The 17,876-nt window shown below is 43.7% G+C and overlaps 1 protein-coding gene across 2 annotated transcripts in view; it reads right to left on the reverse strand.

The window, feature by feature from the left end:
- Positions 1 to 737: 737 nt before the first annotated feature.
- Positions 738 to 17,876, reverse strand: part of Syt9 (synaptotagmin 9) — a 170,485-nt gene continuing 153,346 nt past the window's right edge. Inside the window, exons 7-8 of one of the 2 annotated variants that reach the window (XM_085841429.1) lie at positions 16,456 to 16,492; positions 738 to 2,865 (exon numbers count right to left, since the gene is read on the reverse strand). In XM_085841429.1, the coding sequence (XP_085697555.1) occupies positions 2,786 to 2,865; positions 16,456 to 16,492 (117 nt within the window). In that variant the 3' untranslated portion in view covers positions 738 to 2,785. The remainder of the gene's footprint in view (positions 2,866 to 16,455; positions 16,493 to 17,876) is intronic. The other variant, XM_021167917.2, reaches the window with a different exon arrangement.

Raw genomic sequence — 17,876 nt, forward strand, 5'->3', positions numbered from 1 at the left:
CCACAGAATCAGAAGAGTCATTACATACCCACTGACGTGGTTATGGCCTGACATGACAGTGGATGTGTCTACTCCCAGTGCTCACAAAGCTGAGGCCTGAGACCTGGGAGTCTGAAGCTAGCCTGAGCCACACAGAGAAACTAACACACACCTACACCACTCCCCACACATGGTCAGCAGAGCACCACTATATTTGTCTTGTCATGATTTCTTACATATCAGTAGATATTTTGTACACATCCCATTGTAGGACAATATAACCACAACAGGAAGCCATTCTCCGTTTCTGTCTCTAAGTGTGAATGATGTTGTTCTTCTCATGTGAAGAACTGGATACTGACGGTCATGAGGAGTTAGCATCCCTCGAGAGTTTTACCAACAGCTGTTTACTCTTCCTCCCTGACTTGCCAATGCTACTTCATACTGGACATTGCAGCCTCTGCTGAAGGCACACTGTTCATTATCCCAGGAGACACTTGAGTGGCAATACACACTCAGGGCAGAGATCCCTGAAGTGAGCCCGGGAGGAGAGCTGGTTATTGGTTATTGAGGATAGCCAGTCTCTTTCTCTCACTCAGAACCAGGTCTCACCAGGGTGATGAGGTTTCTTCTCTTTCCACCAGGATTTTATTTTTTATTTTTTTCAAGATGTCATAGTATCCTTTTATCCTAGGGGAAAAAAAAGCCAGAAAAATCACCCCCACACACACCCCCCATTTAATGAGACAACGACTGTATTTTTCAAAAGGAATATTTACTAGGAAACTAAAGGGAGACCAAACAGAACACAAGAGAACAGAGGCAGAGTTGCAAATGAGCTGAGGGAATTCAGATTGGTAGCCAGCTTCTGGCCACAGCTGTACTGGCTAGGTAAAGCTCTCCACACACAAAGCCATCTGTTTACCACGTGGGCAGTCTTCTTCACCTGAATGTCCTCACAAAGCTATCTTTGAGTCAGTAGCTTATTCCATAGTACCCCAGGGCTGCTAGCTCAAGTGAGGCGATCCTGAGGTGGGAACAACAGGCTACCCCAGGATCTCCAACCTGAGCTTCCATTGCCAAGGACATGTCAAAGCTTAACAAGATGGCTGCCTGATAATCTTTTGCTGGAGCCATTCTAGTTTCTTTGGGACCATTCTTCTAGGCACATCTGCCTGGATCTAGTGACAATATTTCTGCTCACTGTCCTGTTGGCAATTGGCCTTCATACTTTGGTTCTAAACACTGATATGGTGGCGGATGTCTGAATGGAAGGGATGGGCAAGGAAAGTGTGTTTTTCTCATTTTATCAGACATAGGCTGAACTTTGAACATAGGTTCCCTTTGAGCCCCTTCAAATAATGGTTGAAGGAGATGGGAGTGGATCTGGGAGGCCAGGGAATGCACTAAGCTTGAATGAATTAACATTGCCTTATACAACCAAAGGTCTCCACCCTTTTAAGACACGACAAGATCTGGCGTTGGCAGTAGGATTTCTTGTACTAGGTGTGTATGGAAGCCAGAACTTTCCAACATCTGCTGTGATGCTGCATCCCTCGGATGCAACCTACACTGAAAACCAAAGTGAAATGAAGAGAGGCTGCTCTCCAGGATGGTTAACTGCAACCCAACTCTGGATTCTGTTACAGAGACTGGAGGGGAATGGAATTGTGGAGCAGTGATGCAGGGGAAGGTCTTCTAGACCCAGGATGAGAGAGGACCTTTAGGTAATAGCCCCCAGTCCATTCAGGGGGTGCTGGGGCCTTTGGTTTCATTTCCTGGAGGCAGACACAGGAAGGATGAGGTGCAGAACTGGCAGTAGACTGGTTCAGAAGGATGCTGGGTAATGGATGAGCTACCCTGGGGAAAGCCCTTGGCCTTCATTCTTGTAGGTATTTCCATTCCCCAAGTGCTGCAAAAGTGGTATGTGTCTGAGGTGGAAAAGAGCCTCTTTCTGTGGCTACCCAAGTCTATACCCTGGGCTGCTGCATATGGAAACAGCCAGAAGGCAGCTGTGTCAAGAAAGCCCAAAAGCTTTCCCAGTGTCATCTCTCAGTGATGTTATCTTATAACACACACTTCTGTGTCCAGGAAAGATTATTCCTGGATGCATATTCCACTGGGAGGCAAGTGTCCCTAACAAAGATGGCACGTTTCACTCTAGTAATATCACTGCTAGAAAGGAAGAGGCTACTTGGAAATAATGTTTTAGAATCCCAGAACCTGGGTTCTGTGAAGAATGACCATGGCTAAGTGGGACTCTGCCATGTGCATGGGAAGGGACAGTGAGTTTGCTATGAACTGACCTGCCTTGCATGAGACTTTTTCCAGGCTGGCTTAGCCTAGTATTTTCTTGGGCCATTACTTGGAAAACTGGAACACTTTCTGGGGTGGAATTATTCTCTGAAGACAGTCATTAGCTCACAGGTAGTAAAGTTTGATTTGAAATCTGCTGCCTATTTAGCACCTGGATATATATTTAAATATTCTGTCCTTCCAGGGCATCCAAATCAAATGACTGCATGTTAGACTGACCACTGTCAGGACCAGTGTCATGCCCATACAACCGAAGGCCATCTTGGCACTCAAGCCACTTACTATGCCACTTGCTCTCTTCCTCAGTCCAACTTGGTTTTTGACAGTGAGGGAGAAGCTTCCCTAGAGCGTATCACCTTGGGCCACCTGAAGAAAATAGATGAACCATTCAGATTCACCAAATCCAATTGGAAAGAGGGCCAGTTATTGCTGTGGTTACAGCTGAGTATTTCATCACTGGAGTCATCTGGGTGTTGCTAGGTGGGAAAAGTTACTGAAGATCTTTGTTACATGGTTGTCCGACTGTGTCCTTGGCACAAGCAGTCTTCTCATCCATAGTCATCGTTTCTGGAGGGAGAAGAAACGGAGAGTGAGCTGGTTTTCACTTGTATTTTTTTTAATGTGTACCAAACAAACACCAGGCACTGAGATGGATGCTGGAAACACACAAACCATGTGTGAGATATTCCCCCAGATTTCAAAGGACTCATAAGGGGATAAATGAACTATAGAGGTGCATGCAACCTTCTAGCAGAGCCTTTGAGGCCACTAAAGGGGTTTTGAAGTACAAGTGCCACTTGGGCTGAAGGTGAGTTCAGGCCATTGGGGCAGAGGAGAAAGCCCATGCGGAGGCAGGAAAAGGAATTGGTGCAAAGGAAGGATTGTCAGGTCTGAGCTGCAGGGACTGCCCTGTGAGGGGTATGGAGGTAGCAAGAAGACTAGGCTGGAGAGAGGAGGTTTGAGTGGTGAAACCTTGTAACACTTAATCCTTGTTTCCCAGCTGTGAAAGGTACACACACATGTGTGCGCGCGCGCGCGTGTGTGTGTGTGTGTGTGTGTGTGTGTGTGTGTTTTCCTGGAGAGAGAGCCAGGTCCTGTACATGTTGGGCAAGTGTTCTAGCATTAGGCTATACCCCCAGCCCTGAACTGTGAACTATCTTCGTAGAACCACAGACTTAGATAAGCGAGTTCTCTTGTGTTGCTCATTCAACCCAGCATTCAGCTGAAATTCAATTAATGGCATTACCTTTATATACAGATTAAGGCTATTAATATAGCAGGCACAGAGAGGGGACAGAAACCAAAGTGACTTCTGCAGCTACAGTAACAGAATTTTACACACAGGCTGAGAGGGCAGCTAATGTTCTCAAATTGGAATGTGCAGACTGTATTTCAGAAATCAGAGTTCTGCAATAAAGCTACAATGTACAGAAAGTAATTAAAGCCAGGGTACATGGAAGATAGAAAGTCATGTCTGGCTTTGAAGTATGTATGTGCTCGTATATACACATATCTCTCAGGGAAGATGCATTCACTTCTGAAGGTGGCAGGGAAGGGCAAATAGATATTTACCATTTGAATAAATCTTAACAGATTGTCTGAGGTGTCCAAACAAGCTAGTACCTATGTGTTCAGGCCCAGAAGTCACCTCTATACTGGGCTAGTTATGCCTTGCCTGGAATATGTTCACAGGGCTAGACTTTTAAAACTAGTTCCCATATGTAGAAAAACCACTAAGAGAGGCCATGATACCAATGACCCAAGTAATAACATGGCTCTAACTGGACTCTGCTGCTGCAGGGGACTCATTTGGTGCCTTTCTTTGTGTGTGTAAAATACCGGTCTTGGGCATAGCCCCAGGGAATGTTGAGGAGTGGCCTGCTAGTTTCTCCTCCGCTTCAGATGAAACCCTTTGGCTCAGTAAGTCTTCTGGCACCAGTCCTGCCTGGGCCTAATGTCTCTTGTTTTCCTCCTCTGGATATTGCCACTAGCTTCCAAAACATGGTGACTAGGGACCAAGACTGACACACAGACTGACAGGAGAAAGGAGTTTTGATATATTTGAAGGTGTGGCTGGTTATCTCTCTTATAGTCTTACAAGAGCCAGGGAAAAGTCAGACGCCTAGGTTATGTCTGAGAAAGTAGCTTGGTAGAATTTGACATGGATGACTTATGCTGTCTTCCAAATCCTTTTTGTCTCTCACTGGTAGTGTGTGTGTGTGTGTGTGTGTGTGTGTGTGTGTGTGTGTGAGAGACAGAGAGACAGAGAGAGACAGAGAGACAGTGTGTATGTGTGTGCGTGTGTGTGTATGTGTGTGAGCGCTCATACAGTCCCATCAAACGAAACACATTGCAACATCTTCCTAACATGTATCATCCAATGAGTTGTTTCTCGTCCAATATTTTCATAAAACGATCTTAGAGGAGAGTTTTCTCTACCTCAGAATAGCACTGACCCAGTGAGGCTGTATAGGGATGGGAGAATGGAGACAGAAATGGTGGTTTAAGCACTGTGTGTCCAATCTTGGCCTTGCTGGTTCCAGTGCTACCACTACTGAGCACAGCAGCTCTCTCCGTGTCACCAGACCCGGTGGCCTTACAGGCTGTGTCGAGGGTTTGGAAGCTTCAGGAGATTCAGCAGCCTGACAGGAAGTGGTGGTTACAATCTTATCTGACCAGAAAGGTTTCTAAGTGGATTTAATTGTCCTGAGACATAAGGACTTGATTGGAATTAAATTGAATTGAAATCGAAGATGAGAACTGTCCCAGTGACAACCATAATGTGCAATGACACTTCAATCACAGAGATGACAGCTGATGTGAGACAGGCCATTCAAACCGACCCCAAATTAAGAACACAGAATGACCAAGGGGAGCAGCTGATTACATCTCTCTATGAATTTGAAAATGGGTTCTGATTACAGGAAGTTTCTAAGGGCTTTAGACTGTGAATTCTGTCAAAAATGGAAGTGATTCTTATTGTATGAGTTAATCTTATATGTGCTTAATATTGCTACTCTTACATTTAAAATTCTTTAAAAAGTATAAAATATTAGCATTTTCTGGCTATTTAGTACAGCTTTACGAATATTTATATGAAACAAACACTACCAACCTAGAATCAGGTGAACATCACCTTGCCTCAAAGGCAGTGTTTCTTTTTATTACTCTATATAATATCTGTCTGTCTGTCTATCTATCTATCTATCTATCTATCTATCTATCTATCTATCTATCTATCTATCTATCATGCTAAAGAAATAAGAGAGTGTGTTGTATCCCAGGGATAGGGCAGATACAAGTTCTACAACAGGACCCACAGCTACTTTGTCAGCTAGGTGGACACACATCAAAGTGACTTCTAAACACTTTCTTCATTCCCCACTGTGCCTCTCAGTCCTCATCAGGCGAGCTTCTTTTTGCAGTTGGCTGTGGTCTATACAGAGGCTACAACTAGTCAATGTGCAGAGACTAAGTGACCTTGGGGTTGAGTCCTAAATGAGACTTCTCCATCACCCCTTCACCAGGGAGCACGGTGGAAGAGGTGTGGAAGGACTGGAAGTCAGGGCCAGGAGGGAGGAGTTCTGGGAAGCACTATCTTCTGGGCAGGACATGGCTGATGAGCTTGGGAAGGCATTGAGGCTGGACTACCTGCACATGACCTGGATTCATGGTGACACTTCCTCACAGAACGAGGAGGGCTCATGGGACCCACTTCTCCATGAGGGACTAACAACAGTTTTTGGTGGCCAAGGGAAGAGGAGTCACTTCCTTCAGCGGTGCTGCCACGATTCAGTAACTGGATAGCATAAGTAGACTCAGTGGGTTGCACACACCAGACATACATGAAAGGAGGAGGGGGACCTGTTGGGAAGAAAGATTTTAAGAAAAGGAGAGGAATGGGGTGGGATAATAGGGGTTAAAGTGTAAAGGAATAAATATCAAAGCAACTAAAGAAACAAGAAAGAAAACAGTGTAAACGGAATGGCATCTCCATCAGCAGCTTGTGGAAACAGCTTAGAGAATGGAAATGTCCATTTGGGTAAAGAGTACCATGTCAAATATTTGGCCTCCATCTTAATAATCTGTATATTATATCTAGCCGGGCATGGTGGCCCACGCCTTTAATCCCAGCACTCGGGAGGCAGAGGCAGGCAGATTTCTGAGTTCGAGGCCAGCCTGGTCTACAAAGTGAGTTCCAGGACAGCCAGGGCTATACAGAGAAACCCTGTCTCGAAAAACTAAAAACAAACAAACAAACAAAAAAACCCAAAACAAAACAAAAAAACCCAAAAAACCCCCAAACAAACAAAAAAAGAATTTGTATATCATATCTCATTTAATCCTTTCTCTAAATCTTTATGTCCGACGGGACAATTAACATTTTCCTCAGGCGAGATAAGGGATTTGATGAAGATAAGAAACAGCATGGCCAGACTCTACTACCATGCCCTGATGATCTAAATGCATGCTCTGGAGGAACACACTAGGCTCTGCACACCAGAACAGAATCTTTCTATAAAGTTTCTTTCTTTTTTTTTTTTTTTAACATCATGTCTGAGCTTTCAGAGGAAGCATAACTTTATTTATCCTTCCTTTTATTAATACTTGTGTAGTATAAGACATTATAGTACAGAATCTTCATATCTCAAAAATAAGGAAACAAAAGTATTTATTGAATCAGAAAATATATTATTAGACCTGGAACCACAACATGGCATTTGTATTGAGCAGAGTTAGAGAAGATTGATTTTATTATAGGGAATGGAGGATGGAGAAAACAAGGTGAAATCTGGACCAGCCCTGGGCTCGTGCCTAAGCACACAGTGACAAAGCAGGGTTTTTGACAGACTCCCTATTCAGAGGGAGAAGTTGAGATGTCTTTTTTTTGTTGTTGTTTTGTTTTTTTTTGTTTTGTTTAATTTTTAATATTTTTATTACATATTTTCCTCAATTACATTTCCAATGTTATCCCAAAAGTCCCCCATAGCGCCCCCCACTTCCCTACCCACCCATTCCCATTCTTTTGGCCCTGGCATTCCCCTATATTGGGGCATATAAAGTTTGCAAGTCCAATGGGCCTCTCTTTCCATTGATGGCCAACTAGACCATCTTTCGATACATATGCAGCTAGAGACAAGAGCTCCGGGGTTCTGGTTAGTACATCATGTTGTTCCAACAATAGGGTTGCAGATCCCTTTAGCTCCTTGGGTACTTTCTCTAGCTTCTCCATTAGGAGCCCTGTGATACATCCAATAGCTGACTGTGAACATCCACTCCTGTGTTTGCTAGGCCCCGGCATCGTCTCACAAGAGACAGCTATATTTGGGTCCTTTCAGCAAAATCTTGCTAGTGTATGCAATGGTGTCAGCGTTTAGAAGCTGCTTATGGGATGGATCCCTGGATACGGCAGTCTCTAAATGGTCCATCCTTTCATCACAGCTACGAACTTTGTCTCTGTAACTCCTTCCCTGGGTGTTTTGTTCCCAATTCTAAGAAGGGGCACAGTGTCCACACTTTGGTCTTCATTCTTCTTGAGTTTCATGCGTTTAGCAAATTGTATCTCATATCTTGGGTATCCTAAGTTTTGGGCTAATATCCACTTATCAGTGAATACATATTGTGTGAGTTCTTTTGTGATTGTGTTACTGCACTCAAGATGATGCCCTCCAGGTCCATCCATTTGGCTAGGAATTTCATAAATTCATTCTTTTTAATAGCTGAGTAGTACTCCATTGTGTAAATGTACCATAATTTCTGTATCCATTCCTCTGTTGAGGGACATCTGGGTTCTTTCCAGCTTCTGGCTATTATAAATAGGGCTGCTATGAACATAGTGGAGCATGTGTCCTTTTTACCGGTTGGGACATCTTCTGGATATATGCCCAGGAGAGGTATTGCTGGATCCTCCGGTAGTACTATGTCCAATTTTCTGAGGAACCGCCAGACTGATTTCCAGAGTGGTTGTACAAGCTTGCAATCCCACCAACAATGGAGGAGTGTTCCTCTTTCTCCACATCCTCGCCAGCATCTGCTGTCACCTGAATTTTTGATCTTAGCCATTCTGACTGGTGTGAGGTGGAATCTCAGGGTTGTTTTGATTTGCATTTCCCTGATGATTAAGGATGTTGAACATTTTTTCAGGTGTTTCTCTGCCATTCGGTATTCCTCAGGTGAGAATTCTTTGTTCAGTTCTGAGCCCCATTTTTTAATGGGGTTATTTGACTTTCTGGAGTCCACCTTCTTGAGTTCTTTATATATATTGGATATTAGTCCCTTATCTGATTTAGGATAGGTGAAGATCCTTTCCCAATCTGTTGGTGGTTTTTTTGTCTTATTGATGGTGTCTTTAGCCTTGCAGAAGCTTTGCAGTTTCATGAGGTCCCACTTGTCAATTCTCGATCTTACAGCACAAGCCATTACTGTTCTATTCAGGAATTTTTCCCCTGTGCCCATATCTTCAAGGCTTTTCCCCACTTTCTCCTCTATAAGTTTCAGTGTCTCTGGTTTTATGTGTAGTTCCTTGATCCACTTAGACTTGACCTTAGTACAAGGAGATAGGAAAGGATCGATTTGCATTCTTCTACATGTTAACAACCAGTTGTGCCAGCACCATTTGTTGAAAATGCTGTCTTTCTTCCACTGGATGTTTTTAGCTCCCTTGTCGAAGATCAAGTGACTGTAGGTGTGTGGGTTCATTTCTGGGTCTTCAATTCTATTCCATTGGTCTATTTGTCTGTCACTATACCAGTACCATGCAGTTTTTATCACAATTGCTCTGTAGTAAAGCTTTAGGTCCGGCATGGTGATTCCACCAGAGGTTCTTTTATCCTTGAGAAGAGTTTTTGCTATCCTAGGTTTTTTGTTATTCCAGATGATTCTTTCTTTCAAAATCTTTCTTAGGGGGCTGGAGGACCTCTTGTAGAGAGGTCCCAGTACTTTGGTTCCCGGTATCTGTGTCAGATGGCTCACAACAACTGCCCCTAAGTGAAGCTCCAGGGGAATCCCACACCCTCTTCTGGTTCCCACACACAGGCACATAATGCAAAATAAAAAATTTAAAAGTCCTTAAAGAAGTTTGAAGTCTAGAAAAGAATTGAATAGTTCAGATATCGCAAGATAATGAATTATGTCCATTGTTAAGTTGTTAAAGTAAAAGATGTGGTAAAAACGTGTATGTGTGTGTGTGTGTGTGTGTGTGTGAGAGAGAGAGAGAGAGAGAGAGAGAGGTGGGGATGGGGGAGAGGTACATGTCACTCACAGAGAATAGCTCATTAGCTACACACAGAGGCTAGGGTTCCAGTGACAATGCCATTCAAAAGGCAAATAACACACTTTTCCAATGAGGTGGAGCATTAGGTAATTACTACTTACTGAGATCAAGTGGAGGACGCATGGAGTGTGGCACTCCAAATCTGTATCATTTACATTTACTCATTAACAAACTCAACAAACATTTCCTGAGCACCAGCACACAAAAAGAGCCCTGCCTACTCACCTCTTCAAGAGCTCAAAGCAACCATGAGATGCCAAGAAGAATCAACAACTCTCAGCAGAAAGCTCTGACTGTGTGCTAGGCATGTGTGTGGGACACATGATGCTGCCTATCCAAATCACAGCATAAGAAGGAAAGCTTGGGTTGGGAGGGAAGTTCAAGGATATACATGTTGCGCTGGACTATGAGAGGAGATGGAAAGTCTGGATTATCTTCTCGTAGAGGAATCTGGCCTGTTAATGCCTAGCATTGAGAAAACTCCCTTAGGAGGCAACTCATGCCCCATCCTGTTTCTGTACGGTTATTTTATCTCTTGAAAAATGTTGGTGTCTAGATGGCCACAGGCATTTTCCATTACTGTTGAAGACCTGAACTGATATTTCTATTCCCATTAGTTGGAAAATTAACTTTGTAATGACAGGTGCGATACACAGGATTTGTAAATGGCAAAGTAATGAAGCTTTTGCACACGTGTATTTACTCAGAAGCAATTCATATTTTGTGACACTAATTTTGTCTTATGTTTTACTTTAAATTTATTTGTCTAGATAAAAAACAAAACAAAACAGACATGCATGGTCTTACGTAGCCCAGGCTGACTTTCAACTTGACACACAGTTGAGGCAAGCCTTAAGTTCCTGACCTTCCTGCCTCTACCTCCCAAATTCAGGGGCTATAGGCCCATATTTGTACCACGATGCATGACTAATTTGATTAATAAGGCACATGCCTAACAACAATCTGTGACGCTAGAACATTACTAAATTCATCATTTTAATAGCCATATTTACGATAACTTATTTTTCTCTATCTTTGGGTGTGTTCTTTTAGATAGGTGTCACTATGTAGCTCAGGCTAGCTTCAAACTTCTGACAATCCGTCTGCCTTAGTCTCTGTGGAGTCCTGGGGTTACAGGTGTGTGCCACCAAGCCTGGTTTTAACTTGTCAAGTATAGACAGAGTCTAAGTGCTCAGGAAAACATCTTATAAAGCTGATTTCAAGATGCTTATATTGATTTAAACCAAAGCTGTGAGTTTTTATGTTTTAAGCATCATAGTAATTAGTTGTTTGAAAACCATTTTGTTTAATACATAAAATGATTGCTGTTTGAGGTATGTGATATAATTAGATTTTAATTCAACAGTTTTGGTTCAAGGGACTTCAGCCTATCAACTGCTTAAATAGTACATGGATATTTAATAGAATTTTGCTTGTTAGGTTTATAAAATACTGTTTCTTTATATAAAAATGTTCGAGAGAATTTGGTTAAACGTGAACTTGATTTTAGAAGTGTATGGGTATTAATCTGTTAAATTAAGGAGCCAAGAATTCTAGAAAGTAAAGTGAATATTTTAGTTAATGACAAAAACAATTAGCTCACTGATTCACATTGTATAGCATGTGCTAAGGACTGTTCTGGGAATACGACAAGTGACTGACCACCAACGTTCATCTCCTTATGTTATATGCAGGCTCTCCACACTTCTAATCATCCTTATTTTATTTTTATAAAACTACCTGAAATACTTCACCATGCTTATTTCATATTTCTTCCTGAAGGATATAAGTCCCACTTAAGAGAGAATTCTCATCTTTTCAATGTGTCACCAGCACCCATTGTAAGTATTCAGCTGATATTTGTTGAACAAATACTTGAAGGCAGCAATTTCATCTTCAAAGTGAATGTTTCAAAGGAAGTCTGGCTGATCCTTCCTCAACAGAGAATGTCACAACACAGCAAACGATGCCACGGAAATGGGAGTCTTGAAATAATCACCTAGATAAGCTGCCAGCAAGGCAGCCAGCAAGAGGATCCAGACTTCCGAGTGTTCCAGAGGAAGTACCTGCCCCACCCAGTCTGCCTTTTAAACTATGAGGACCATCTGAGACATTATGCTTGAGGCTGTAAAATCTCCTGAGATGACCAACAGGACCTTGATTGCTGGGTTTAACTCATGGGTGTGGTCTAAGGCTTGGAGAAGTAAGTGCCCTGGAAAAAGCAGGGGTCTAGGAAAAGAGCATGCCAGTTTGCACAGCAGTGCTCACTTATTTTTATGTATTAAGAGAACCGCTATGCTCCCAGATTTGAAAGTTGGCATGCAGAGACTATAAGAAATCAGCAATCATTTTATGTATCCTGAGTTGAGAGAAATTGGTATTCCACCCAACAGGAATGTACTCAGGACTGACTCTGCCAGGAAATTTATGGGGTACAGGTTATATGGTGATGAACAGCATGCTCTAGCTTCAAGCAGCAGCTGGAAATGTGGGGGATGACACATACACAGATGATATCAAGTGTCATCAAATACTATGTTAGGGTGAGGGGCCAGCAAGCTAAGAAGCACAGACAGAGAGCAATGAGCTCATCTCATACTGGAGGAGCTTCAGGATACTTTCCCAGGATGATAGCCAATCAGACGCTTAAATGATGAACTAGATGTGGCTGGGTAACAGGTAGGAAAGAGAGCATAGACAAATCAAACCAGGAACCGGATGTGTAGTAAATAAAAAGAATTAAATGGACCAAGAGCAATTAGGCATGGCCCCAAAGTAAAGTGAAAGGGGGGGCGGGGGCACAGACAAGGGTCATGGAAGGGCTTGATGGCAAGGGAACCCTGAGGTTGTTCAGGATGGAGGGCAGTTACTAGAGGATTTTAAGTAGTGTAAGCCGGGAGGGATTGGGGATCAATCTGGAGCTCTGGGTAGGGCTGCTCCTCAGAGTAGATAGTGCCTTCTGCTGGCTACCTAGAGATAAAGAGGTCTGAGGAAAATTTAGGGCTTGCTTTGCCTGCTCACCTTCAGGCCCTGCTGGTAGGTGCATGCATTTTGTGGCTGCTGCTATTCTTCCCTGAAGTGGGAAATCTTGCTACGTTGGCCTTCGAAGGTGGACTGAATCCTCCAGGCCTCCTTCGGTACCAGGCTGGGACTGCTGGAGCATCTACCCTCATGGACAGAACAGTTAACACATCCTCAACCTCTCTACCATGTAAACAGCCACTGCTAGACTGCCTGGCTTGTGCTGTGTAAACCAAGCTAATAAACTCTGTAATCTATATTCGTTCTGTCAATTCTGTTCCTCCAGAGAACACTGACTAATGCAGGTGGTGCCGCACTAAAGGAAAAAGCACACGGCGTCCAGTTGTCCTATTTTTACCCATTTTAAGATGGATCACTCGGTTCAGATGTTGTACCAGTCTAATCCACCCCTCATTACATCATGTTCTCAACAGCATTTTCTATTTTCCCAACTGGGGCTAGGCCTGACAGCTGCTTAGATAATGCAGGAATTTTACATACAAGTATATAGATTTAAGAGAATGTAAGAGACCCACAGATAACCTAGATACCGTAAACTTCTATAAAACAGACTTCTCATTTTTTTTTTTTTTTTTTTTTTTTTTTTGGTCTTTTGAGACAGAGTTTCTCTGAGTACCTCTGGTTGTCCTGAATGAAACTCACTCTGTAGACCAGGCTGGCCTCGAACTCAGAAGTGCCTCTGCCTCCCAAGTGCTGGGATCAAAGGCATGTACCACCACGCCCAGCCAGACTTCTTATCTTTGCATGAAGCAATAAATCCATTCTTGAAAGGATTATTTTATGTGCCCCTGTTGGAGGAAGTGAATCACTGGGGGGTGGGCTTTGAGGTTTCTAATGCTCAAGCCACACCCAGTATCTCTCTTAATTTGCATGAAGCAATAAATCCATTCTTCAGAGCAGTTTGAGCTGAGGTTTCTGTTCCTAGAAGCCCAGTGTATTGCTTGTCTCGGGATATGAGAACTGTCCCATTCAAATCCCTCTGGACCAGCTAAAGACAAAGTTTTTCAGTGTGGGGCCTACTGGCCAGGCTGTGTGGGATTTCAGCTATGCTATAGGACAACTCTCTGTGAAAGAATTCTGGGTGAGGCAGGGTTAGAATGTCTTCTCCAAATCCCATACAAATGTTAACTCTCAAAAGTCATAGTTAATGCTATGTGAGAGGTGAGGTTTTTGGAAGGTGATTGGTCCTGAGGGTTCCTTTGTCAGGGATGAAGTTATCCATCATGGATTAACTGGTCAGTAGACTAATGGAAGAATGAGTTCTCTCTTGGTCACCTGTTCTTCCTTGCTATATGATGAGTTTCCACAAACGAGGAAACAGGTCTCTGCAGAGCCGGCACCCAGCATCTAGTGGGAGAGAGGCCATGGGCAGAGTATGAGGGAAGCTCTTCATATGGGTAGCATTATAGGTCACAGAATTGGAGTGAAAGGCCCTTATCCTTGGAGGTAGACAGGTCACAGCATTCCTGCAGTCCTGTGAGCTCTATGACAATCTTTTCTGATACTCTGATGGCAACGTGGTACCAAACAATAGTGTTTCCTAGATGCTAATGCTTAAAGTCATTACACACTTCCATATGTTCTTCATTTGATGGTAAAGTCTCTGAACAGGTTATTTCTAAGCCTGCTCTGCTGTCAGCTCTTTTCTACCTAGTGACCAGTCACTGTGTATTCACAGTTTAAAATGAAGAGCCACGTATGTGGCTATTTTCTCTTGTGTCTGTGGAGAGTGGAAAATTTTGATCAGGAGCTGTGTCAAATGTAAAGGCTTGTCACTGTTCATCATAGGTCCATGTTCACATATAAGATACACACTCAGGAGCAGCTGGATCCAGAGGTTCAATGTCGTCAGGTCTCATTACTTTCTCTACCTCTCAGGTTGGCTTTCCTTTGTTTGGCCCCTTTCTGGAATTGAGTTCTAATGTTTAGAAGTCAAGATAGCTGCTATAAACTTCACACTAGCACCTTACAGCTCCAACTGCAGTGCAGAAGTGTGGCATTTTAAATGGGTGTTCCAATAGGACCCTTGGACCTACACTAGGTCATGGCCTAAAGCAATCCTGGAATGTGCTAAGTGAAGGGGACAAAGACACTTCTGGAGCCCTTAGGTTTGGTTATCTTCTTCCAAATACTTGTATGGAGGGTGACAGAGGCTGAGCTCTGTGGGGTAATGAGATCCTTTTATCAGAACAGGAGTGCTGCACTCACGACATCCAACATTTTCCCGTTGCAAGCTAAGGGAACTAAGGAAAACCAGGTGCTGCTTTAGAAGACCCAAGCCTTTGCATCTACAACATCAGAACTGATCAGAATATATTTTAGAAGACATTAGTGGGAGTGGGGAGGCACTACAGAATATAGCACTAAATTAAGGGGAAAAAAAAAAACTCCATTAGCTTTTAAGATTTCAAAAACAAAGGGTTTTTAGTTCCCCTCGTTTTTACTGCATTGTTGCTCACTACACATCCTACTGGGTTTGGAAATTATGGTGATACTGAAGCAGATGATTATGTGGGGGAAGAAATAGCAAGATCAAAACAACTGAAAGTAAATTAGCAAAACCCCTTACATCACAAAGCATTTGGGAATGTGAGGTCTCTGGGGCTGTAAGTCAAGGCCAGCAGGGTAGAAACAAAAGAATTTTCCTGAGGATTCTTATTCTTTGTTTTCATCTCACATTGTTAAGAAAAGCAAGCAACAGCGAGGGGAAAACAATTCTTAGAGCCAGCATAATTATATGATCCCTAATCGTGCAAGACCCTGGTTGAGCTCTGAGGTACAGACATGTCTTCTAAATGGCGGAGATGTGGGACTGCAAAGTGTGAGGAGAGTGAGTATATCTGCATGCTCTTTCCAGGGACACCGTAATAGAAGAAACAAAGCAGAGGTCAAGTATAACAGCTACAGGCTGAGATCTTGATGGTTAATAACAAGTGTCAGCTTGACAGGATCTAGAATTTCCTGGGAGACAGGTATGTCTGAGAGATGTATCTAGTTTAGGTCAATTGAGGCAGGGAGAGCCAATCCCTGGGCTGGGGTCCCAGACTATATAAAAATGTGAAAGCAGCCAGCCATACCACTCATCTCTGTTTCCTTACTGTGGAAGCACTTTGAATTTCCCCTGCCACACCTCCCTAGTTGTAAGGTTAGGAGTTACCCAAATAAACCCATTGTCTTAGCTAAGATTCCTAAGACTATGAAGAGACACCAGACCACAGCAGCTCTTATAAAGGAAAACATTTAACTGGGGCTGGCTTATGGTTTCAGAGGTTTACTACATTCTTTTTTTTTTTTTTTTTTTTTTTTTGGTTTTTTCGAGACAGGGTTTCTCTGTGTAGCCCTGGCTGTCCTAGCACTCACTTTGTAGACCAGGCTGGCCTCGAACTCAGAAATCCGCCTGCCTCTGCCTCCCGAGTGCTGGGATTAAAGGCGTGCGCCACCACGCCCGGCGGTTTACTCCATTCTTATCATGGAGGGAAGCATGGTGGCATACAGACAGATGTGGTGCTGGAGAAGTTCTACATCTGGCAGGTAGCAGGAAGAGAGAGATACTGGGTGTGGCTTGAGCATTAGAAACCTCAAAGCCCACCCCCCAGTGATTCACTTCCTCCAACAGGGGCACATAAAATAATCCTTTCAAACAATGCTACTCCCTATGAGCCTATGGGCGCCATTTCCATTCAAAGCACCTTGTCCCTTCCTTCCCTCCTTGCTTGTCTTGGGTGTTTGGTCACAGTAACAAAAACCACAACTAACACAGTGAGAAAGTAAGAGGGAGAACCTTTCCCAAAGCGTCCTGTGCGGCCCATCCACTCTGGATGGCTATGATGGTTACACTCTAGCAGCAGTGGTATGGAAGAACACTGTGTTTAAAAGCACTGTCTGGAACCAAAAGTCCTGTTTCAATCTTGTCAGCCTTTGTGATGATGATAAACACACACAGACACACACACACACACACACACACACACACACACACACACACACAGACACAGACACACACACACACACACACCATCCCCCAGTCCTAGCTGCTTACAGAATAAAGCATGGCTAAGTTTGTGGGTTGGCTGCTGCTCTGCCAAACAAGTAAAGGATCGGCTTTGTCTTCTCACACCAGGTGAGGGGGAAGGAGCTCCTTGTGTGCTGTGCCCAAGACAGAGCCCCAGGGGCAGAGTCAGCAAGTGGCAGCACATTACACACCTCAAGGTTAACCAAGACTGGCTTCTCATCACCTGTGCCCTACCACAAAGGAAAGCAACAAGGCCAGGTCCAAAGTTACTGATACAAGACCTGACAAGACTGCAGAGGGTCACACAGAAAGACTACGAAGGACGATCCACTCAGCCTGCTTGCTCTGCCACTCATCTGCTGGTGACAGTGAACACACTACTTAAGGCTCAGTTTGTTTCGTGGAAGACAATACTGTTTGCCTGTTCACAGGCTGCACTCTTTACCTTTCTTGTTATTGTGACACAGTATTTAGCAAAAGCAACCTAGGGGAGGGCAGGCTTATTTCGGCTTTCAGTTTGAGAGGACACAGTCTTTGCAGAACACCAGATACTGGGTGACACTGTGTCCGCAGCCAGGAAGCAGAGATGAATGTTGGTGTTCACTCTTTCTTTCCCTTTTTTATTTAGGCCAAATCCTGAGTCCATGGGACAGTGTGGCTCACACTTACGTTTGGGTTTACTTTCCTCAGCTAAATCTTCCTGGAAAACTCTCCTTTAAAGAGACACCTCGTGTTAGCATTCCTCCTAGGCTCTGCCCCACAGTTACCTGGCAACAGCCAGGTATGCCTGGATTAGTATAAGCCAGTTCACTCTCTCCTCTCTCTCTCTCTTACTCTCTGCTCCTTCTTTCCCTGACCCCCTTCTCTTCTTCCTTCTTCCTCATCTCTCTCCATGTGTTCCTGGCCAGCCTCTTCTTCTTCCCACCCCCTACTCTCTCTAATCTCCCTTCCCAACTCCCCTACCCATGTCCTAAATAAACTTTATTCTATACTATATTTGTCGCATTGGTACCTCATGGGGAAGGGATACCTCAGCATGGGCCTGATGAGGCACCCCCCCTCCCACCTCACCATACCATGCCTCTATCAAAACATATCCTGGCCTCTTCTCTCTTTTATAAAACACAACACCTAGAGACACGTACCCTAGATGATTCCCAAGTTAGACAACTTGCCAATGGCGATTAAGCACCACACAGGGTGAAAGCTCAATTGGATGATGTATATACATAGCATGATAAAGCACCTTGGTGA

The sequence above is a fragment of the Mus caroli genome, unplaced genomic scaffold, assembly GCF_978045245.1.
Source record: "Mus caroli unplaced genomic scaffold, Mus_caroli_1 scaffold_8, whole genome shotgun sequence".
Taxonomy (NCBI): Eukaryota; Metazoa; Chordata; class Mammalia; order Rodentia; family Muridae; genus Mus; species Mus caroli.